The sequence below is a fragment of the Nyctibius grandis genome, chromosome 16, assembly GCF_013368605.1.
Source record: "Nyctibius grandis isolate bNycGra1 chromosome 16, bNycGra1.pri, whole genome shotgun sequence".
NCBI lineage: Eukaryota > Metazoa > Chordata > Aves > Nyctibiiformes > Nyctibiidae > Nyctibius > Nyctibius grandis.
In genome coordinates this window covers 6,616,527-6,640,510 of record NC_090673.1, presented here as the reverse complement: position 1 = coordinate 6,640,510, position 23,984 = coordinate 6,616,527, and the positions used below count along the sequence as shown (strand labels likewise).

The 23,984-nt window shown below is 48.1% G+C and overlaps 1 protein-coding gene across 12 annotated transcripts in view; it reads left to right on the top strand.

Moving 5' to 3' along the window:
- The first annotated feature begins 16,815 nt into the window (after window positions 1-16,815).
- ZNF618 (zinc finger protein 618) overlaps window positions 16,816-23,984 on the top strand; it is a 156,536-nt gene continuing 149,367 nt past the window's right edge. For all 12 annotated transcript variants that reach the window (XM_068413870.1, XM_068413867.1, XM_068413863.1 and 9 more), the window contains exon 1: window positions 16,816-16,886. In XM_068413870.1, the coding sequence (XP_068269971.1) occupies window positions 16,827-16,886 (60 nt within the window). In that variant the 5' untranslated portion in view covers window positions 16,816-16,826. The remainder of the gene's footprint in view (window positions 16,887-23,984) is intronic.

Here is a 23,984-nt window from a genome sequence, read left to right as displayed (position 1 = left end):
ATTGTCAAGAATTAGGTGATTGCTTTGCTAATATTTTCCTCCTGTCCTTGCCTCCAGTTGAGTCTCTGCTTCATAGACGAGCTCTAAACAACATCCCTGAGCTTTTATCTGCAGGTGACAAACAGAGGCATACAAACTGGATTGGCAGGAACACAAAGAAGGCTTTCATCTCATCATTGCACGAGGCACTTACAGTAACTTCTCAAGGAAAAAAGAGATTACGCATCAACATTGTGAGCATAAAGACAATTTAAAAGGGATGTTAAGAAACTTCATGTCAGGAAAATATAGAACATCTGCAAACAGATGAGTATTCAGTAATAAGCTACGTCAACAATCTTGGAGGAAAGAGGCTGTTTTCTTGCAGTGACGGGCCCATAGAATATCCCAAAGGGGATTTTAACAGGCTAAAGTGCTCCTTGTGGTCAGAAAAATTAGCTGGCTGCATGCTACAGTTAGGCTTGTTTGGCTGGGTTTGTTTCACCTGCTCAGAGCTCTTTGCTGCCTCTCTCCACCACATCTCGCAGCTGGGTTCACCCTCGGTGCAAGGTGGTGAGAAGGTCTGCACCAAGACTGTGACAGATACTGTCCTAGAAGATTTCTGGACTTGACATATAAGGTACCATTGGGTTTCATGGCAGTTTGTGGTATTTTGCTGCTGTACTTGGCAGGACCAGGTTTTCAGCGAGGCGTGAAAGAAGCAGCAGGACAGTTGCGGGCTGTACTCCCTTCTGGATGACACCGTGACCAGTGGTGCTAGGCAGGAGCATGCACAGTAATTGTTATTATTATAATAATCCAGGATGACAGAGAAGACTCAACCACTAAATAACAAGCTGGCTTAACTGGTTATTAGTCTACTAATTAATGGATAACTAATGGTAACGCATGTTTATTCCCATTTGTCAGTAAACACTACTTACACTTCTGCAGCTGATGCTTTAAAGGTGCTTACATCCACCAGGAAAGCATCGAGCTGGGTTCATGTGCTAGCACAAACATTGCCAGACCTGCCAGGGTGACATGGTGCCTGGGATTCCTGGCTGTCTGCACCTCTCCAGGGCTCTGTGCTCTTGCCTCTGCCAGCTGGATACAGCATGTGTGCCAGCTGGTGGGATTTCTAACTTCTCCGAGCTGTGCCTCCATCTGAGCTTGTTGCCTTCTGCTGCATTAAGTCAACAGAGAGCTGGCTCAGAGCTTCAGTGGGGTCCGGGGTGTCACCACCAGGCTCACCTGAGACATCCTGAGGTGAGCCATGCACAAGGCATTTTGCTCACATCTGCACTGATGGCCATGTGCAAGTCAAAAGTGGCCTCCTTGGGTGGCGTTAGCCAAATGGCTGTTGGTTTTGCTATATCATCTATTTGTGACACACTTTTTCAAATACCTCCCCACTACTGCACTGTGCCAGGATGCCAGCTGGGACAGGCTGTCCTGCACTTTCGCCAGCTGCTCTTTTAACTCAGGGCAGCATAAATGTCCGGGCAAATGAGAACCTGGGGAAGACGGTGGATTTTGACCTGTGCTACGTACGAAGTTTTACCTCTCGAGCTTGAGGCCAACAGGTGGGCACTGTCACTGCTCCTCTGGTTTGAAGATGAAACCATGTGAGATTTGGGTCTCAGCACAGTCTGAAGCCTGTCCCACCAACGTGCCTGTCTGCCGTCCTGAGGAAGGTAGCTAAGTCCAAGGTATATCCTGCTCTTTGACATTCCCATTGAATGAGGCATCCCAGTGCTCAGTCAGGATGCTCCTGCCCATCACAGCCCCAGAGCTCTGCAGTGTAGACATCCACCACAGAATTGCAAAATCCACTCTGAAGTCCAGGTGCTGAATTGCAAGCACTGGTTGCTGTCACGAGTCCTCCTGAGCAGTACGTGCTCTGTTTCTGCAGAAGAAACTTCGCTACTCCAAGTGAAGGTCCTGTCACCTCTAGCCAATTGTCGTTCCCTGTTTGTCCCTTCCGCTGCCACTCTGATGGCAGAAAGAAATGTGTTAACTCGCTTTGCCTGCGGTGGATTTTGGAGTGCTCCCATTGCCCCAGCATCCAGCAGGGCTGGTTGATGGGCAGGAACAAGTAGCTGGGGAAGTAGCTGTGTTTTCGCCACTTCAACCATTTGGAAGTGAGCTCACGCCTTGCAAGGAGGACAGGGAGAGCCGGAGGAGCAGTGGGGGGGACACTACACAAACCATCTGAGCGCAAGCTGCTTCCTGCACGAGTTGGCTCAGCAGAAAGCAATATTTCCACTGAAATGTTTTAAACTTCAGCGGGCATGAAGGGTGTGAATTATCTGACTCACAGCAGATGCCTGGTGCTGTTTTAAGCACCTAGATGTTTGGCAGGGATTCCTCTCGACTACCCCAAACACCAGCTAGATGTTGCTTCTGTGAGTGACTGCATTTAGCACACTGCGCAGAACGATGTCTACGCCGTCTGCTACGGGCTGGCTCACTGTGCACAGGGTGAGTCTTGCTGGGATTCACCTCCTTGAGGTGTCTGCCAGTCCCCGCTGGTTTTCCAGCCACCTCCTGCTATTTGTCAAAACGGCCATTTCTCCCCAGATCTGTTTTTCCTTAAGGGGTGCCTTTCTGTGAGCTCAGGCTGCAATAAAGTGATGCACACCCTGGACCAGGCAGGCTTGTGCCTTGCCAAGGACACACGGCTCACCGGGAAGGCAGGAGCTGTACTTGTGCCCTCCAGGGGGTGGGTGCATGACACCAGCCAGCCATCCCCATCCAGCCCCAGCAGTGACATGGAGCTGGGCTGCAGGAGGGAGGGATGCTCAGGGTACAGCGATGGCAAAGCTGCACCTTTGCTTTCAGCATGGTCTGATTGTGAAATCTCCCTCCTGCCATGGTACATGGTGCTGATGGCTTGTGGGGCTTGTTTTGTGGGTGACAGGGAGACACATCAAAGGTCTTCTCGCAGAAGTGACTTACAGCAGGCATGATGGAGGAGGAGGAGTATGTGCAGAAGAGAGTACGCAGGAGACTGCGTGTGCTTGCGTCTGTGAAAGGGTTTACTGACTTTTGACCACCTCGTGAGCATCTTTTACATGCAAACGGCTGCTGATGTCCCCATGAAGCAGACGATTTGGTCTGCATGGGAACCTAGACAGCTGAAAAGCCTTTTGTGGACGAGCTGGTCAATACATCTGGACCACAAACAGGCATTTAGTTTGGAAAAGTCATCTCTCTCTACTTGGAGAAATTCCACCCAAGATAGTTATGCATCTAGGCACTGAAACACGGATGTATAAACTTCTTCCTCTATGTTAATTGTTTGGGGCTCTTCTTTTTTAGACTGAAATGACACAGATGAAGATCTTAAGTACATGGTCCTTCCTGCCATCCCAAGTTTTGACTGAATTTCTACTTAATGAATCCAGCTTTGTCATTTAGGGGATGTTCCGGCAATAAGATATGACAAGGTGTGAATTATAGTACAATAATTCATGCCTGGAGCATTGTCAGGCACAAGGCTGAAAGCCGAGTGCCGTGCATGCAACTCAATGTGAATTATTGCACCATAATTCAAGCCCTGAGGAAACAATAAGTGACTAGCCAGAGACTATCAATACGAAAAAAAAATTGGGTTAAATCTATTAATTTTATTTAGGTTGCTGGACTTAAAGGAAAAAATATGCTCTTTGCAACATTCCTTTCTGTCTGTCCACATGTTTTCTTTGCAGAGAAGTAAGATTTAAAAAAAATAATTCCAGATTAATGTGAAATGGGAGAGAGAACAGTCCGGGCTCCTCGAGGGGAGAATGATCAGCTGCAGGCAGAGCAGCTGGCAGCTACCTGCTCATTTTCCCCTCTTCCCTGCTTTAAATATTCAACAGCTGTCACCGGATCCTAAAGCACTTTACAAACTTAGCACAAAGTATGAACACGGATCGCTTCACCTGCCAGGGAAACGAGGCAGAGCTCAATGGAGGGCACGGATGGGAGTGTGTTACATGAGGTGGGACCTGAAGCAGAGTGTTGGTTACACACAACGTAGCTGTGCTGTGAGTTGTGTCTACTGCTGAACCTGAAGATGACCTTCCCCTTCACCCAGGCAGAAAAAACCTGAGCGACTGGGGAAACTGGGCTAAGAATTTGCAGCAGCAAAAGGGACGTCACAAGACAGGCTCTGCCTTAGGTCAGCTGTTGGGCTTCTTCCATTTTTCGCTGCTTTTGATGCCCAGTGAGGTATGCAGCAGAGACTCTAGAAAAGGGTTTGCTGAACATTTTAAAATCTGTTTTCGCAGTTTTCATGTAGTCAGTCCACAGAAGGTCACACTTGTGAATTTTTTTTTTAATCTGAGAAAACAGCCCTCAGTTTTATTCAGCCCTTCCTAGAAACATGTTACAGTTCAAAAACAAAACAGCCGATTTTCCAGGGCTCTGTGAGAGGTCATCTACCTCAAGGAGCCTCTAAAAACAACTCTCTTTTGCAGCAGAGGTGATCCAGCTTGATCCAGTTTAGGGTCTACAAATCCAAATGCCCTAAAATTTCCTTCCAGGATTTCTTCTGTTGAACAAGGAGGCAAGTCCCTGCAAGGTGTGCTTCTCTCCATACATCTCTTGATTTCTTTGTAGGGGGTGTCTCCAATCCCTCCACTGCAATGACAGACATGGGACAGCCCTGATCAAGTGGAAGCCCTCTTCTTCCCAGAGTTGGCCACCTCTGAAACCGGGGCCGTTAGTGATTCAGGGTTGGGTGCTGACTGTAGTGGACCTAGGGTGAAAGGCAGTTCAAGGTTATCCAGGGCAAATTTTAAGCCATCATTTGGACCTCAGTTGCCCAGTCAGTATAGATCCCATTCTGAAATGTCTCCAGGTTAATTGATTGCTGTTTCAGACAGTTATTGATTTTATAATTATTCTAATTATTTTTCATGTAGCTATCTTTCTGTCCCTTTGCTCAGCCAGTCTGACACAGTCTTGAAAATATCTCCTTGCAGAGTCCCACACAAGAGACTGATTTTTAGTATTTCCATTTGACAGTGGGACACTGAGACAGAGCGAGGCTGGAGGGCAGAGCCCCACCTCTTACTCTGCCCCTGGAAGGGACACAGGACCCACCGCGATGTCTAACAGCAATGGAACAAGGGACGCCTCCACACCCCCTGCCACAGGGCTGCCAAGGCACAGTGCAATACTCGTCATGAGTGGAAGTGGGTGACGTGTTCATGTCAACTCTTTGGACATCCAGGACAGATGCGCTGCGTGTTGGTTTCCACCAGCCTTGGGAGGACCCACTTTCTGGAAGCTGGAGAGCCCGGATGAGCTCAGCTGCTCCTCACCGCCCAGGATTGCATGTGTCCCCGTCCACACGAGCACAGCAAGCTCCAACAGATTTACCCCAGCCTTCAAGACTGCAGGAGATACCAGCTCTAATCCATCCCTGCTTCTGCTGATAACAAAGGACTCCCTGTGAAACTGAATATTACTATTACAGATTTATTTACCATTTCACTTACAATTCCATTCAAATATGCCAAACAGGAACAGGACTTCCTTCCCAGGATCCACACAGATAAAAGATGCAATCTCAGCTCCAAAGACTGAAGACAGTCAGTCTTTTTTTTTCAGTCTAAAACCAACCAAGAGGAAATAATAATGGACAGAAATACAATGACAATGTTGATTTAAAAGTCAGTGGTATTCAACAAGATTTATTTTTTAAATCACCAGTTTTCATCACACTTCTCAAAATTTTGAATTACCCTAACTGATCAAAAATATTTCAAAACATCTTTATACCTTAACACACTACAGGTGGGCTGGATGGGATTCCCTCTGTTATTCTGGTGGAAACACAATTTTGAAGCTCTTCCATTCAAGCCCACAGATTGCCTGGCATTGCCCAATGAGGGGGATGGATAAGTTGGAGGGTCTTATGAAGGCTGGAGGATCTTCTTCATAAGAAGAAATTCAGGGGGTCATACGCATATTGAAGCACAATAGGAAGGAATATAAAGAGAAGAAATAGTTGTGATATCTTATCTGGCCACAAATGAGAGGAAGTGGCAATTCTCGCTATTTTGATAAGCAGTAACCTGTGTGTGGTGCGACGTGTTGACTAACACTGTGGGAAAAGGCTGGTTGTGTGCTGGTACGTGCCATCGTGCCCCATGCTGGGTGCACCCTTCTGTAGGGTATCAAAAGAAAACTTGCCCTTTTCCGTGGGACATTATTTTGGGAGGTGACTGCTGGAGACCTCCCGCAGGCAGTAATAAAACATCAGTGACATCTCTCAAAATTATATATGATAATTTTCTACCTCAAAAGGGATGGCACCTAACGTGAGGTAATTCTATTTTAGATCTTATTATGATGGATAAAGATGAATTGATCACTGAACTAGAAATCGGTGGTTGCCTAGAGACCGGTGATCATGACCTGATTACATTAATTATGAGATAATAAAAGACAGTCCCAACCAGTGAGATATACCTGGTGCTTCTCCCTGGATCTGTGAAGCTGAATAAAGGATGAGTGAAACTCACTGGCAAGAAAAATAAACAAGCAAGTGTGAATGAGTGAAAAATGAAAAGTTCCCACTAAGAGTTCACAACCTGGCTAAAAAGTTACATTTCCACCATAATTTTAAAAGAATGGTGTTTGATTTTGAGGTCTTTCTAGCTGAAAATGAAAGCAGCAATTAGAAAAAGAAACAGCATATAAAGAATGGGAAAAAAGGGAAAAACTAGTAATCAAGATAATTTAACATTTCTGAGTGGTAGAAAATTGAGAAGGGAAGCCAAATGCATTAAAGAAAAATCTAGCTGATGAGTTGTACGTAATAGGCGCTGTTATTATCAACGAGAAAAAGAACCCTAATTGTGGTATATACCGACTACTTGAAAAAGATGATAAAAATGATAAAATTAGATCATAAAATTAATAACAGTGACACAGCGAAGATCCAAAAATGTCAGAGTGTCATTATCTTGGTCAAGCAGCTCATAAGCTCCTCGGGGCATTGAAGGAAGCTGAAATTTAGAGACTCTACAAAAGACTTTTTCCTGTGAGGTCTTTATGGCAGTGTTGGAAATGGTACATTGCGTATTGCAGGGACTCTATGAAATATGGCATTTCCCACCCTTCGGTCACGGTTGTGAACCATGCCACATATTTCCGCTTTTCCTGAGCTTGTCCTCTGTCATTGTACTCACAGTATTTAAAAATCATGTCTTTAAAAATCATGGCAAATTGCCCTCTCCTACTTTGTATAGATTTTATCTAGGGACAGCTGATGGCTTATGGCCTGCTCTTACAGAACATTTTGTAGAAAGTAAACGAAATTATTATGATTTTTAATCTAAAACTGAGATTATTAACCATTATTAAGATAGCTGAACCCCTTACAGCCTCTGATATCCTTTCAAGAAGCAATGAAGTAGAGAACAGGACTGGCAAAGGTCTCCACTGCAGCTCATACAGATGAAACAGAGGGTTTGTCTACAACTAGGATGGGTCCCACTCCCAGGGAAGCCACAGCCGTGTCACCACCAGCACTTTGCCCATGCCCAAGAGTCCACCTGAGCTTGTAACCAGGTTTTCCATCCTGTGCTGACCTCCATGCTACTACAGCCATGGACATTGGCTTCGTCCCTGAGCTACATCAGCTCCAGTGCCCCAGTACTATGGGTAGAAGGTGGGTCGATGATGGGGTACAGCACCCTCACAGGTGTTTTTAATGGTGTTGCTACACAGACCCAGCACGAGATAACAGCCCCTGGGCACACAAGCAGCTTGCAAAATGGTTGGAACTGGATTCCAAAATTGGCAGCTTTGAAAACCTTGAGTTTTTGGTGCCTCCTCAAAGACATCAACTGTGTTACTGCAACATGGGCCTGACTTTTTAGCAAATACCGAGACACACTTGTCCCCACTTGTGCAAACCGATCAGGTGCTTGTGTTTTGGAGCCGTGCCTTTTTCGTAGCATCATGGAATCCTTTAGGTTGGAAAAGATCTTTAAGATCATTGAGTCCAACCTAACACTGCCAAGTCCACCACTAAACCATGTCCCTAAGCACCGCATCTACTTGGCTTTTTAATACCCCTGGCAGGGGTCCGCAGCACAAACCCGGGAGCAGAGATGCTGAGACTCACGGGACAGTGTGATCCCTGCAAATGCGCAATGTTTGCACGTCACCCTCTGTGGGCTAAGCCAGGCGTGCAGGTTTATAAATACTCGTTGTGATTCCTGAACTCATCATTCGCAGTGCTGCAGAGGCAGGAGAGCTCCCAGCCCTTGGGTACCCCGGAGCCAAGGGTCGCAAATCTCAGCATCCAAAGGCAAGGGACCAGCTTCGGATCAGAGGCTGCAGCTGAATTTCAGACCTCGATTCGGAATTTAGCCCCTAGAGGGGGCAAAGAGCCTCTCCGAGCTGCCCGGGGGCTGCCGGCGCCGCTCCCCCGCCCGACCCGGGCTGGGGGGCTCAGACCCCCGGGCGGGGGGCAGCCTCCTCCGGGGGGAGAGCGGGGCCGGGGCGGGAGGGGTCTCTGCTCTTGGCACGGGGAAAAGTGTTTGTCTTGCTCTGGAATGTAAAATACAGGTTTCCAGAATGCCAAAAAGGTAATTTAAATGTTAAAACATTTGTGATTGCGTAAATTGCATGTATTATTCCAATTGAATTGCAGTGGGATTAATCTGACCTTAATAGAATACTACTAATAATTTATATTATTATCTTTAATAATATTAATTCTACTTAATTTTTTTCCATTTACTTTGTTCATTTAAGGGCAGCTCCATTGAGCTCTGGAGCATTTAGCGCTCAGTGTGCAGCAGTCACTTACCATTTGCGCAAGTGGGGATTCCACCAGGCAATTTTCAGAGAAATAAAGATCATCTTTCAGTGAAAGGAACTTTAAAAAAATTATAGTATTAAATGAGTAGATATTAATGTGTCATATTTAGAACGTAAAACAACCCATAATCTGTTCTGAAGTCTCTTCCACCTAAACATATACTTTTTTTCCTTCTAGAGGGATCTTTTATTCTGCTGTTTAACTTATTAGGCACTACCATTCTAACTGCTGAAGTAAAGTTGTTAAGATCGTAATGTCAGGGAAATAAAAACCTTGGCAGTGTGATAGTGCCTTCTGAGCAGAGCATCACAGTTTGTTGGTGATGAATTGGAATCGCGTATTTCATTAGAATTTATATCACAAGCCAAGGGATGAAGCATTATTTCATTAAGTATCTTGAAATTTCACAAACCTAATGAAGCTGTCAAAATACTATTAATAAAGCACTGGAAATATTTATTTGTTTGTTTGTTAGGATGCATTTGCCATTATTTAATGTTGCATTTGCAATTTGTTAATTTACCAGCACAGGCCCAGTGGCGCAGCAGGACGAGCGCCGCGGCTGGGAGAGGGGCTGGCAGTGAGGGGCTCCCGGCTCAGCGGAGGAACCAGAGGGTCCCGCATGGCCAAGGAGCTGCTCCATCCTACAGTGGGATAGGGCTGCCAGCCCTGCTTCACGGGGAGGGCTGAAAATCCCTAATTGCTGCGTACTACTAGAGCACAGGTGCTCGGGGCAGGAACGGGACTTTCAGCACAAATTCAGGCTGGGTGGAGAATGGATTGAGAGCAGGCCTGAGAAGGACTTGGGGGTGATGGGTGACGAGAAGCTCACCATGAGCCGGCAACGTGCGCTGGCAGCCCAGAAAGCCAACCGTGTCCTGGGCTGCATCCCCAGCAGCGTGGCCAGCAGGGCGAGGGAGGGGATTCTGCCCCTCTGCTCCGCTCTCATGAGACCCCCCCTGCAGTGCTGCGTCCAGCTCTGGGGCCCCCAACATCAGAAGGACACGGAGCTGTTGGAGCGAGTCCAGAGGAGGCCACGGAGATGCTCAGAGGGCTGGAGCACCTCTGCTATGGAGACAGGCTGAGAGAGCTGGGGCTGTTCAGCCTGGAGAAGAGAAGCCTCCGGGGAGACCTTCTAGCACCTTCCACTACCTGAAGGGGCTACAGGAAAGTGGGAGAGGGGCTTTTTGCAAGGGCATGGAGTGACAGGATGAGGGGGAACGGTTTTAAACTGAAAGAGGGGAGATTTAGATTAGATATGAGGAAGAAATTCTTTGCTGTGAGAGTGGTGAGACCCTGGCACAGGTTGCCCAGAGAAGCTGTGTCTGCCCCCTCCCTGGCAGTGTTCAAGGCCAGGTTGGATGGGGCTTGGAGCAACCTGGTCTGGTGGAAGGTGTCCCTGCCCATGGCAGGGGGGTTGGAACTGGATGGTCTTTAAGGTCCCTTCCAACTCAAACCATTCTGTGATTCTGTGATTCTATGATTATTGAAGCCGATGTTGTTGGGGAACCCAGCATGAGTTGGTCAAGGAGGAGAGCTACATGCTGCCACTTCATTTTTGAAAATGCATTTTTAAATGTCCCCTTTTCTGACTTACTCGATTTTACCATTTTTTTTTCTCAGTTCATCTCTGAGGGGTAGCAAACTTCAGTGAGAGCTGAGAGATGTGATGATTACCATTAAAGAAATCCCAAGTGCCATTCGGTGAGGATCCGGGATTTTCTGCCAGTCGCACAACAGGACTGGGCACAGCCCCGACTTACCGGAGGTGGGTCAGCAGCTGTGGCAGGATTATAAATGACAATATGTTACGTTTTGGTCAGGCTGTTTGTCTTGAATAAGCCCATGGAAGTTTATGGGCTGTTCTCAGAGGTGATGCTGTCTGTGGCAGTGTAGCACAAAGGGTTTTACTGGCGTGCACCTGGGATGGACGCATTACTCACGCATGGTGAAGCCGTGAGTGGATGGTTTGGAGCATCCTAGATGAGTGCTAATAAAATTAATTATACCAGTTTGGTCATGTATTTAGTATATTCTATCTGGACAGTAAAAAATAGTCAAGAAGTCTTTCACTTCTTCAACCTCCCATCCTGTGGCCCACACGCAATGTACTAAATAAAGGTGTTATGATGACTTTAGAAGACAGCTTACGTTCTTTATTCAAACTAACGCTTATGGCCCAACTCTCCCATGTCTCTGGCTCTTCGTCTTGCTCCAGAACAGGCACAAACCTCCAGAGCTCGCTGGTCTGTGAAGGTGCACTCCAGCAGCACGAGCATCCCAGCAAACGCGGGGTGGGCTTAGACTTGTGACCCAGCTGTCGGCAGCCACTGGAGCTGGAACGGAGGCAAATCCTTATGGGAAACTGAAGGAAAACCTTGCAAACCAGCCTCGCTTAATAAACTTTCAGTTATGAAGTATAATCTCATAAGAGACCATTCATTGTAAAATAAATTCTCTGAGTGAAATTTATATGTAAGATTTCAGTGAGTATTAATTACACACGAAGGTTGCGGGGTCTGCATGATTCTGCTAATAGGATCTTCAGGAAAAAAAAAGACAGGTCTGACACAATGCGTTAGATTTGTTAAAGGACTGATTTTTAATTAGTTTTAACTGATAAGTTAATTAATGAATTTGCAAATACATACCCAGGACATGTATTTGATATTCAAAAAGTAGATGCTCGGATTTTTGCAGGGAATACTCTTGAACGGAGAGATTGTGTGCCTGCCTGAAGTGCAAAATTCAATATAGCCATAACTGTGGCTCCCTAAATAGTGATTTCCATAATTACACAATTAAAGCAGAAAGACTCAATTTAAAGCATGCAAATATTCTTAATTTTGCTCTGCCATGACACTGTAAAGAAGAGACAGATGAATCTGATTATGGGCCCAGAGAGCTACAATTCCTCTCTACTACTCAGTCGATGGTTGCACGTTATGGCAGAGCAGAGTTAGGATTTCCTCAGTGAACTGCGTGCACTTCTTTTAAGCACAACTTTAACTTTCAATTTCTTCCGTTTATACTGCTTAGCATGGGGATAACTGCAAATCACTTTAATCTAATTTACCCCAAAATAGTGATGATGATACATCTCGCAGTATAAACTCCTTCTTAACACAACATCTCTCTAGGAATATCAATACCACATACGATTTTCAATTAAAGCAGAAACTCAACCTTTTCTGTCTGAAGAACGTTTTGTTATCTTTTTCTAAGCTTACACCACCTGATGTGTGGATAAAAAATCCGTCTTCTGGGGATTTTCAGCTAAATCTATTATTTAAATCCCATTTATTAAGGTTCTTTGCTTCAGTGGCTGAATTTTCTTGGACACCTTTTTCCTGCCAAACACAATCCTTGGCATAATGCACGTCCCGAGCCGTACCCCAAGCACGCAGCCCTGCCGCCCGTGCAGCCAGTGCGCACGTGCCAACCCTGAACATCTCCTGGGGTTATCAGACAGGCTGACTGCACCCAGGGGCTTCATCCACGCAACGGGACGTTCTCCTTCAGTCCAGCCTGTATTTCCCAGACCTGGCAGAGCTGCTCAAGCTCTGCTGACAGCCCTAGCACCCAAACCTTGCCTTTGGTGCAGCCCCAGGGAGGGCAGATGGGCTCCAAGCATCCTTCTCCCATCAAGGTAGGTGGCCAAGAACTTTCAGCTGCCACCCCATCTGGTGGACCCACAAGTAGGGATCTGCTGCCATTGCACCTCCAGATAAAGGCAGGGTAGGTTCCCACACTGGGAGGTGGCCATTGCATTGTTTGTTGGAGGCTGAAGGAAGCTCTTTGTTGTAGCAATAAACCTCTCACCGTCAGCAGAAATGTGTTGTATGGTCATTAAAGAGTGGGTAAGAGGTGGCCCACGGCTTGGGATTTTATTGCTTTGCAGTTTTCTCTGGAGAGTGTCGTGTTTATACAATCGTAATGTTTTTAAAACCAAAGGTTTCATTTTTTATATAGGTAAAATATGCGCTCACACGCTTATAAATGCTCCCACACCCTTGTGTTCGTTCCTGAAATTCAGCTGCGTCCTGAGACGCGCACAGCCCCGGCTTCTTCACAGAACCACTGAGAATGGGGGAGCAAAGCACGGCGTGCGTCCGAAATCACGCCACTGGCTCTGCACTCTGAGGCTACGGCTTTCACCTGAATTTCCCCAGGACAGGGGTTTATCGTCATCACCCAAACAGAGCCGATCCTAACGACTCAGCCGCTGCAATTTCTGAAGAGGCTTTGATGCGAATGAAGAACTTGTTAATCATCCTGCAGGGAAAAGTATTAGACCTAAACCCGTGTTTTTGGGGCTCCTGTTCCATACAGCTGGTTATTTGGTGCATTGTTGTTATCAACCCGTTTCAGAGAACCCCAGTCTGTGTGGGATCAGATCGCTGCAGACCCTTTAGTGGAACCTGTAGGCACTGACAGTGAGTGCTCCGAGCACACACGGGCCCGGCAAAGGAGAGGACGAAAAGGATTGCAGCTAGAAAAGGAAGGAGCAGTTCAGTGCTGACAAGGACAAATACAATCCAACGCTTCCTTTTATATAACCCTTGTCAAACATTTCTGATGAGCTTTAATGCCTCAGAGTGAAGCAAATAGACAGCGTCGGGGTCAGGAAGAGTGAAGTGGGGATTTTTTTTTTTTTTTTTTGCTGGTCTCACAAATATCTATGCAGAGAGCGGTGATTATAAATAGTCCTTTTGCCATTTCCTGATTGTGGTTTGCCGACTCGGTCTTATTTATGGCAGCGCAGGAGAAGCGTTCAGGATTTCGCCCTGGCGCCAGGCTCGACTTCAGCGGTTCAGACACAGAATTCAAACGTCGGAGTGGGCACCGAAACAGAGGGATGCCCCGCATCCCTTCAGGATAACCTTTGCTGCCGATGAGTGAGTGCTGTGATGACATTAAGGGGATCGTGAGCTCTAGATTTACTTCTCGAGCAGACTGCTATCAGTAATTTTCTCCTCCAGGCTACTGAGCACGTACCCCACGAAGAGGCTCATCGCTGGAAACAGCACAAGTGCCTTATGCAGAATCCTCATCACCTCACCGGGCTTCGCCTCCAATGTGTCAGGTCTGAGGGCACTAAAAAAGTAAGGATATGGGTTTTCACGCCCTGGTCACTGATCATGGGGAAGTTAGGAGGGATAGATAAAGCAAAAACTTGGTACCAGTGGGACAGAAGAAACTCAAATGCTACCAAAGTGGCAGGCTGGCACAGCCAAAACATCTAGCCCTAACATGCAGGAGAAAAAGCCATATCATCATGAGAGACTTCAGCCTGAGTGACATGACGGACATCTCATCCTGCCAGGATTAAAACATCCTTGGAATTCCTTAGACCTCATCAATAGAAATTTCCTAACTCAAAATGTCTCGACTTGAAGAAATTCTGCATCAGACCTCAGCCCAACAGAGGAGAACGGGCTGTTCTTCAGGCAGAAGGGATCACCACTTCATGGTATCTGTTATCCGTAAACAGCATGAAATCCACGCTCAGCAGCACAAACGCGCTGGTTTTAGAGGGCCAGTTTCACAAAGCCAAGACCAACCAGCAGCCAAATCCCTCGGGAGGAAGGCTTCAAACTCCAAGATCTGACCAAGAACCGGCAACTCTCCCGTGGGCCCCCAACCCCATCACACTGCCTGATGGCCACGTTGGTTGGACAGCCAAAGTAGAATAAAAGGCCATTGAAAAAATATGTATGAAAAAGAAGATGTGGTTGGTGCCTCTGGCAGTTCCCTGATTGCTGCTCGATTCCTGCATCCATTCTGTGTCCACAGTCAGTAGAAATGGGAGAAGGTTTGGGCTGAGGAAGCTTGGAGAGCTCAAACGCTGCCCTTCCAGAGGGAAGACAGGCCCCAAAATAAGGCAAAGGGATGATTTACCTACGCGGCTCATGGACACGGGATGGCAGGAGGCACCTCCACGTTACAAACATACCGAATGGGAGCCAAGCAGGGTGAGGCTAGAAGTGAGTCACAGTTTCGTCTTTCAGCAGTGGAGGTGAGGAATGGTTGGCCGAGTCACAACGAGTTGTGATGGATTCTCCACAGCTGAAGAAGTTTAAAAGCAGGCAGTGACTGCTCGAAACAGGCCCTTGGACACCACGGTAGACAGAGGGGTGAGATCTTTTCTCTCCAAGCTTTGACTTCAGGAAGGAGGGCAGAGAGCAGGTTTCCCGAAGGCTGTTGCGGGCATCTCTATGTGACTTCTCATCCTGCAAACTCCACATCAAAATGGCATTTTTCCCCAAACCTTCCTCAAACTGTATTATGTGTTAAACACCCTCTTTTGCTTTATTCTGGCCCACAGGGGATTCCTTCTGGCTCCTCTTCATGCCGACTCTGGGGGTGAAAGAGCCTTATGAGTGGTTTTTGCCTCTTGATTTCCCACATCCCTTCTAAACTCATTCGGAAAACATCTTCCCTTGCCCAACGGCTCCACCAGTTCCCCTGCCCCTTTGCTTTTATTTAGCTCTGTAATTACATTATCTGACCGTACAGCGTTTTGGAATGAAATCTGCATGAAAGATACTAGCAAAAATAAATTTGTGTTTTGCAATATCTTTGAAGCTATCTTTAGGCTGGGCAACAAGAACAAAATCAGCGTTGGACTCTTCACAAATTTCTATCTTTGTGGAGCTCTTGGGAATGAGAATTTCACGGGCCGGGGTAGGGAAATCCATGAGTTCAGACTATTTTATTAATACTATTAATAACTCTTTTTGGCAGTGCTTCACAGGGGAGAAAAACACCAGGTATGCACAAGATGTAATTATGTTTATACTTAATGGTGTATGTTTTTCAGGGGAAGAAAAGCACTGCTTTTTTTTTTTCTTTTTGGAAGAAAATAGTGAAGTTTGCTGGGTGGCACCGAGCATCGTGAGCACGTGCCGAGGAAAAGCTGTTTGCAAAGGGAGATGGTGTTGGGATGAGTTTCACATGAGGATGGGGAAAGACTTTCATGGTGAAACAGCTCTCAGACATGGGGGGGATCAACATGTGGGAGCTTCGGGGCTGACAGGACAGACGGTGCTTCAAACGACGGCCGTGCTGCGGGGTGAAGAAGGGGAGCACAAGCAGGGGCGATGCTGCCCAGACTCTTCTGCCGGTCCCGCCCGTCCCCTCACACCCCCTTTCCCCTTGGGTCCCGCTTCGCCCCAGGGCCCTTCGCCTTCAGCTGCCACGAGGAGCGACCGTCCCGGGAGACTCGGGGGTTACGTGCGGGACCCCGGGGCTCTCACCCCGGCTACAGCCCTCAGGGCTTTCACCTCCCGCCCGGGCCGAGGCCGCCTCGACGCCCGCGGGGCCAGGCCGGGGCCCCCCAGGCGAGGCGGGGGGCCAGACCCCGGCGCTTTGCTCGGGGGCAGGCTGCGGGTCGGGGGCCGCATCCCCCCCCAGCCCCGTTCCCCTCAGCGTCTCCCGCGCGGGGCCACCCCACGGGGGGCGCCGCGGCCCCACGGCGCGGAGCGGCCCCGCGCCCGCCGGGCGGCGGCGGCGGCGGCGGCCGGGCTGGGCGGCCGCGGCGCGGCGGTGCCCGGCGCGGGGCCGGGCCGGGCCGGGGCCGCGCGGGGGCGGAGGGCAGCGCGGGGCCGGCCGGCGGCGCGGCGCGGCTCCCGCGCTGGGCCAGACTCAGCCCCTTTCTCCCGCCGCCGCTGGCTGCGAGCGCGCTGCGGCTGGAGCTGCCCCCAGAGCGGCTCGTGATGGCGGCGGCGGCGGCGCGGGCTCGGCAGCGGGAGGCGCCCGCCCAGCCCTGCGCGCCGCGCCGCTAGCGGCAGCGCCCGTGCCCGCGGCGGCCGCCCCGGCCCATGCCCCCGGGGGGAAGGGGGGCTGCAGCAGCCCGGCGAGCCGCCCACCCGCGCAGCGGGGGCATCGCCCCCACTCGCCGCTCCTGGGAGGGCGGAAAGGAGGCAGCGGCGGCGGCGGCGGCGCCGGCATTGTGCGCGGCGGATCGCAGGCCCCGGCGGCGCGGGGCTCGCCTGCCTCCCGCCCCAGCCTCATGAACCAGCCGGACGGCTCCGCTCCGGCGGCGGCGGCGACGGCGGCGACGGGAGCGCAGGTACGCGACGGCCGGGCGGCGTGTCCCCCGGGGGGAGGCGGAGGGAGCGGGGAGGAAGGGAGGGAGGGCGGCAGCCGCAGCCGCCCCGTCGCGGAGCCCCGCCGGCGGCGCTTTGGCGCAGTGCGCGGGGGGCGCCGCCGGGCCACGGCTCCCCGGACCGCCGCGGCCCGCACCGGCCCCCGCCGCCCCCCTCGGACCCGGGGCGGAAAACAAAGCGGCGCCCAGCAGCCATGTCGGCGGGGACGAGCCGCCGGCCGCGGCCCGGCCCGGCGCCCGCACCCCGGCCCGCCCGCCTGCCCCCGGCCCGGCCCGGCCGGCCCCGCGCTCCGGGCCCGCCGCGCTCCCTCTCGCCGCTCCCCCGTTCCCCTTCTCGGGGCTTTTTTTTTTTTTCCTCTTTTTTATTTTTTTTTCCTTCTCTAATTTTCCTCCCGAACGGTAGGTTTGGGGTGTCTTTTTTTTTTTTTTTTCCATTAAAACGACGCCACCTAGAGGAGACTATTTCGTAAATAAAAAAAAAAAAAGAGAAATTAAAATTGAAAAAAAAAAAAAAAGAGGAAATATTCTGCTATTTCTTATTTATCAAAAAAGTTGGGGCCGGCGGGGCGGTGCGGGGCCGGGGTCCCCCCGCCGCACCCCCCAGGTCCGCCCGCTTCGCCCCGCAAATTTCATTTTGTCCCTTTAGAGGCAAAGCCCAGCTAATATGTAAATGAAAATTAAGCTGGAATTTGAATGAATTCAGGTTTCCCCCCCCCTTTTTTTTTCTGGAGGAAAACGGAGCCCGGGAGTAGCACAGTGCTGGGAAATGAAAGTAATTCAAGTTTGAGATGGGCACCCTTGGGTTAGCTGCAATAAAATGATGAGTTTGGGAAAGTGGGAGAATTGCTGTTACGGAGCAATTAGGAATTGTACTTCATTGTAATTTTGAACTTGTGCAGCACGCTGTGCCAAAACTGATTTTTTTTTTTGTTTGTTTGTTTGCTGCAGTGCTTAAAGTTATTTGTTTCAAATGAGGAGTTTTGCAGGAAAATTAGAGCATAGAAAATTTGCTGTGGACACACCCAAATTTTTTTTTTTTTTTTTTTTTTTTTTAGTGATTTTGGATTTCATGCAAAACTGCTTTTAAACAATGAGGTTCTAAATGCAGTCCAGGAAAACACGAGGACAAGCAAAATTAAGAGTCGAATGTCAGTTTTATTTTTGAATTTCTTGGCTTTTCTGATGGTTTCTCCTGGCATAATTAAAACATAGTTTCCAGCATTTAATTTCCTACTTCTTTTGTACAGAAAAAAATTTCCATAGTAGGGTTTTTAGGTTTTTTTTTTTTCTTCTTTTTTTAACCACACACACTGTAACAACTCCAGAGACTGTGGATCATATAAATCTAGTATTTACACAGGTTTATTATAAGGTCCGCCATATTATGAATATGCATATTTAACAATATTGTGAAAAAATAATTGCAGATTTAGTGATTTTGATTTTTTTTTTTTTTTGTAACCAGTAAAACTAAAGTGCCTTTAAAGGGCTCAGTCATGATATTTTTCACAATTTCAAAATCCTTTTTCTCCTTGACTGTTACTAGAAAGCCTTCCTGGAGTTTGAATTGAAAATCTTTTTTTTTCATAATTTTTTTAGTTTAGTTTTTTTTTTTTTAAAAATGCTGTTATGTTCCTATTATTTTGCTGTTACGGGGTGCCTGTGAATTCTGCACTGTGCACACACTGGTTTATTATTGTAGGGTTGCCCTTGAATACTGGGGTCTTGGTCCTGATCTTTTTAAAAATAAATAACAAAAGAGCACTGAAACATGCATTGTTTCAAGGGAAAAAAAAAAAAGCAATATAGGAGAGATCCATGGCCTTTCCACCCAAAAGTGGGGGAGGGAGAGGAAGGGAAAGATTAGGTCAACATTGAGTTTTACCAACCTTGACACAGTCTCCTCTCTAAAATGGGGACAAAATAGCAAGATGGCTGGCTCCACAGCTGCAGCAGTTTGATTTTTTTTTTTTTTTTTTTTTTGAAAAAGGCATTTTTAAATTTTGAACTCAGAAGTGAGCTCCTGGAGCTGCCGGGCACCCACTCACAAATGCTGAAATCCAGGCGCTTAAAAAAAAAAATTAAATTTCAGTCCAGAATTAATTTTTAAATCTGAATTTCAAACCCCTGAAAAGTTTTTTTTTTTTTGTTTTGTGTTTTTTTTTTTTCCTGTTTTGATTTTAATTTCACTGTAACTTGATATTTGTTTGGAATTAGACAGGAGTGGCTGGTGAATTCAGGGTTCTGGGGCTGTTTTTCACCCTCCTCCCCTTTATTTGTTTCACATTTTGGGTTACTCAAAGGCGGGGGGGGGGGCAGTGGAAAAAATTTGCAGAGCAGGATAACTCTTGGGTGGAGGAGAAAATACTCTGAAATGTCAACTTCATATTTTTATTTTTGCATTTATTCTCCTCTCCCCCCCCCCCCGAAAAGGACCCACCCTCTTCCTGAATCTCTTTTTTAGCAAATAATGAAGCGAGTCGCACGGTGCCAGCCCAGCAGTGGTGCAGTTAGAGCAGGGTGGCACATATGGGTCAAAATGACACACAATGCTCTAAATTGGATTAAAAATCCTGGAGAATTATTTTATTCATGGTTTCATCCAGGAAGCTTTAACGTGGTGGCTTTTCCATATTCTTATACTCCAGGAATTCCCTTCCTTGAGCTGTACCTCGTAACTTTCACTTACTCTATGATTATACCCAAAGAAACTGTTTAGCTGTAATTTATTTTTTTTTAAGGTTTCATACATTTTTTCCCAACGGACATCTTTTGATGCTGCTTTTTCTCTGCGCAGCCCCACACCCTCACCCCGAGATCTGGGGAGCAACACCCTGGCTGTGCTTTGGGGTGGGGGGACACACAGGGATGGGTGCTGCGTTTTAATTACAAATAATGACATATATTCAATTTTGGGTCAATATGACAACAGTTTACAGTTGTATCTTTAAAGTTTATCGTGTTATCCTAAAATAGAGGAATTGAGACTTGAAAGGCCCTAGTTTATATCTGTTTTAACCTGTTCTCAGCTGTTGTGGGAATAAGTGGATTTTCTGCCGCTCTTTGCCGTGGTTTTGCATGTTGCACGTCTGCTCTGCAGCGCTGAGAACGCGCTGCCATAGTGCTCGGCTCAACTTGGGGGGATGCTGTCATGCCGTAGGTGCGCGTACCGCAACCTTTACAATCTTTTAACTCTGTGTATATCAGTTTCTTTTAAACAACGGCTTCCATTATATGTTCCGCCCGTGATGAAAAGCTACACTTGACGTTATAATGGGTCTCTGAATCGAACCTTTCTGTGTGCCGGTCTCCTTCCAGGAGAAACCTCCTCCTGCTTGAAAAATTTTTCATAATTTTTCGTCGCAGTCTGCTTTCAGGGGGATTTTTTTTTTTTTTTATTTTCCTGGAAAGTTGATCAATATTTATCATTTTAAAAATTGCTGTTTGGCAGCCTGGAACGGGGAGGGGGAGGAAGGGAGCCCGGCAGAGCGATACTAACAGATTTCTTGTGACATAACTGAGATGTATTTTTTTAAAAAAAGAAAAATTTCAAGTACCGCATCCTCAGTGAAGATGAAAATAGACATATTTTCATCCCTGGATGAAAATAGACATAATATTATTAAAGTAGTAGATAATATTTACACAAGTGCCATAAAAAACCTTACGACGTTATTCGCATAACTCCAGAATAATTTAAATATATATCACTGCCATCATGCAACGCCGTGAATAGTTTGGTTCACGGGGGCAGTCACATGGCCCCAGTGGTGCACAGTCAAGTTTGCAATTATGCAAGTGTGGTAGTGAAATTAGTGTTCTAAAAATTAGATTAATTTCCTTTTTCTTTTTTTTTTGGGGGGGGGGGAGTTTGAAACCCTGCTGTAAGGCTCGTGCTGATACAGATTCAGGATTTATGCCTGCTTCTCTGGATGCTGTGACTGTTGAAGGATTTAAACCTTCCCACCATGGTGTGGTGGGGCTTGGTCCTCGGTGCTGGCTGCTGGGCTGGTCGCCATGGCCCAGCTCCCCATGGCCCAGCTCCCCTCGGGGCCGCGCTAGCTCTGGGTGGGTGAGTGGTGTTGGGAATTGCACCTTTCAAGGTCCTTGGCGTGGTGAGTTGAGCCACCAGCGGTCTCAGCTTGAGCATCTCTGGCATCGCTCAGATGTTGGAAGGGCATTATCCATGTAGGGGAGCGCGTGGTCGCCCAGCCCAGGTAGTTTCTGTGGGACTCTGTGCATCCCTGAAGCATCCTGCACGTGCAGAAGGGTTTGCTGGATCCCACCTTGACCTGCTGGTATTAGACAGGGCGCTGCGGGTTGCTCCAGTTCACGCTCAGATCCTCGTAAGCAAATGTTTGTGCGCTAATTGTGCTGGGGGCTATAAAATGGATGAGGTTAGTCCCGCAGTCGTGGGGAGCTGCCCATAAATGTGAATTTTGTCAGAGGTGCCGTTTGCAGGAGTAGGCCCTGTTTGTACACAGTGTGCCAAGTGGGGACCAAAAGGGGAGCGCGAGGGGAAGAGGCGCCTGGGCAGGGACTGCAAGCGTGGCTGGAGGCTGGGGTTGCATTTTGGTAAGGGACACGAGTAAATGGCACCATGAAATATTTATTTCTTGTAATTTCTAAATTTTGAGCGTCTAGCGTTACATATGTTTAGAATTTTGCATTTATGGATTCAGTTTGGCCATACCGTGTTTTCTGGGAAAGAAGTTTCTAATTTTTAAAGGTCTTTTATGGATTAATTGCTAGTCATCTGCCTCCTTTTTGCTTTTGTTTGGTTCCTTGAATGTCTCTTGATTATTTTGTACTATGTGATGCCAATTTAGTGGTTAACTAGTATGCAAACTACATCTGGACGTGTTGACTTTGCATTAACAATCATTGATTTGTCTGGAGCGAGGGAATAGAAATGAATGATGCTGTTTACCACGGATAGTATACGAAAAATAACCATTTGCGATGCGTCTTTCATCAGTGGCACATGGCTCTGGTGCAACTTGTCACAGCGGCTCTGCCTCGTTGGCGGTCGTGCCAGAGCTGCATTTTTAAGCCGTGGCACCAGGAGTGGGAAGAGGGACCTGGGAAGGCAGCGGCACGTGGTGTACGGTGAAGGGGTTGACTAGGTGCCCCTGTGTGGGAGAGGCACGGCATGTGGCTCCCGGTTACCTTGGTTAGCTCTGGCGACAGTGGGAGTGGGGTGAAGTTGTAGCAGAAAGGGAGTGGAAAGAAATTAATATATATAATATATAACATATAGAATATAATAGTGACAGCTGGTTCTCCGCAAAGCCTGTGGCTGCAGCGGCGTGGTTGGCTCTGGATGGAGCAGAGTTTGGGGCCTCCTACCCCTGCCTGGTATTGGGGAAGCTCAGATGCACCTGTAGCTGCTGTGCGGTCAGGTGAGTCATGGGATGTAGGAGGCATTGCTACACACTTGTGTCTTCTTTGGAAGAAGGGAAGGGCTGGAGGACATGCCCTTTCTGTGGAGCAGATCCCTTCCCAAGACACGTGTGTGCTGGAGATATCAAAGCTGCCATGCCCTACTTCTTGGACCAGGGTGTTAGTAAAGGCAGGGTTGCTTTCCCTTGGTTGACGTTGGATATTTGGACCTTGAATCTGTTCTCCCACAGTCCTGGGCCTTATTTGCCGTCTCCCCTTGAGCGTTCTCGTTGGCGTTGGTGGGACTGCGGTGGTGTGTGAAGTTGAGCTTGAGCCCTGGTCTTCCTTTTGGGCTGGGGTCAGCAGTCTGGGCTCTTCCCGCACAGAAATTGCTTTGCTAGCCTCTGAAATGGGCAAGGTCGGATATGAAAATGGTGGACGTAGGTGATCTCCTGTAACATGGGTTTATACACCGACACCATGGAGTGTGTAAATGCATGTGGAGGTGCCAGACAAGCTGCATGATGGCTTTTCTGAGTTACTTGGGTTTTACTTATTTGAGTCTCTGTTTGTTGCTCCCAAAATGGGAAGTGGCAGAAAAAAGAGGTTAACTAGAGAAAATCCTCCTCTGTACTCTTTGAAAGTGCTACTGCAAAGAGTCTTATTCAGAGAGGGGTATTTGGGGAAGGATACAGCACTGAGGGTATGAGTTGTGTAGAAGTGAATTAGCAGCTCAGACCCTGTACCCCTACTCTAACCGCCTCCGTACCCATGTAGAAGAGTTTTTATGCTCTAAATCTTTTGGAGGTTTTTTGGCAATTCATTGGCAGGTAGCTCAGGTTCATTGACCCACCTGTGAGTGTCATTGTCATCACGCTGTAAGCCCTTGCTCTGGCTGGGGTGCTGTGTTAGGCAGCTCGGGGAGTGGAGGCTGTGGGTGGGGGACACAGGGCACATTGTGCCTTCCCTGGGGATGTCAAACCAGCTGAACCCTGGTCCTTCTGCCTCCGTGGGCATGGATTGGCCCGGGTGACTCTTGGACGAGGTCAGGGCAGAGTTTCAGGCTCCTACCAGGTGATGAGACTTGCGGTTGATGGAGCTGTGCTGCCTCCAGAGAAGCTGCACCCCGTGCAAAGAGCCTGGGGTGGCTGTGCTTGATGCTTTTCAGCAGTGGGACCGGTGTCACCATACCAGTTCCTCTGCTAGGGTGGCTCTTCTTGGGAGTCTTTCTCCTTTGTCTTTATCTCTCGCACCTGTATCGCCCAGGCACTCTTCAGCGTGCGCTTAGAAAGGTTTAGCTGGTGTACTGTACCTGCAAAGATTTAATTATATAGGCCAGGCCTTCCTCGCTTTTAATTTACAGTATTCCTGTTTGTTTCACATCTATATTTGGCTGGTGTGATGTGAAAAATGATGCTGGAAGTGGAAAAGCGGCGACTGGAGATTGTGCCTGCGCTGGTAGCGGGCTGACACAGGGAAGCGCGAACGTCGGTGCGTGTGAGAGAGGCTGGGGGCTGCCGGAGCCGTCGTATGTATGAGGGATCAATACATGCGTGTACGTGTTTATGCATATGGATGTGTCTGAGAGACTCAGCTCATCGATGGAGAGAGCAGATCTCCGGTGAGTCTGGGATGCTGCGTGGACCATCGGGTCCGTGCCAGCAAGTGGCTCGGCAGCGC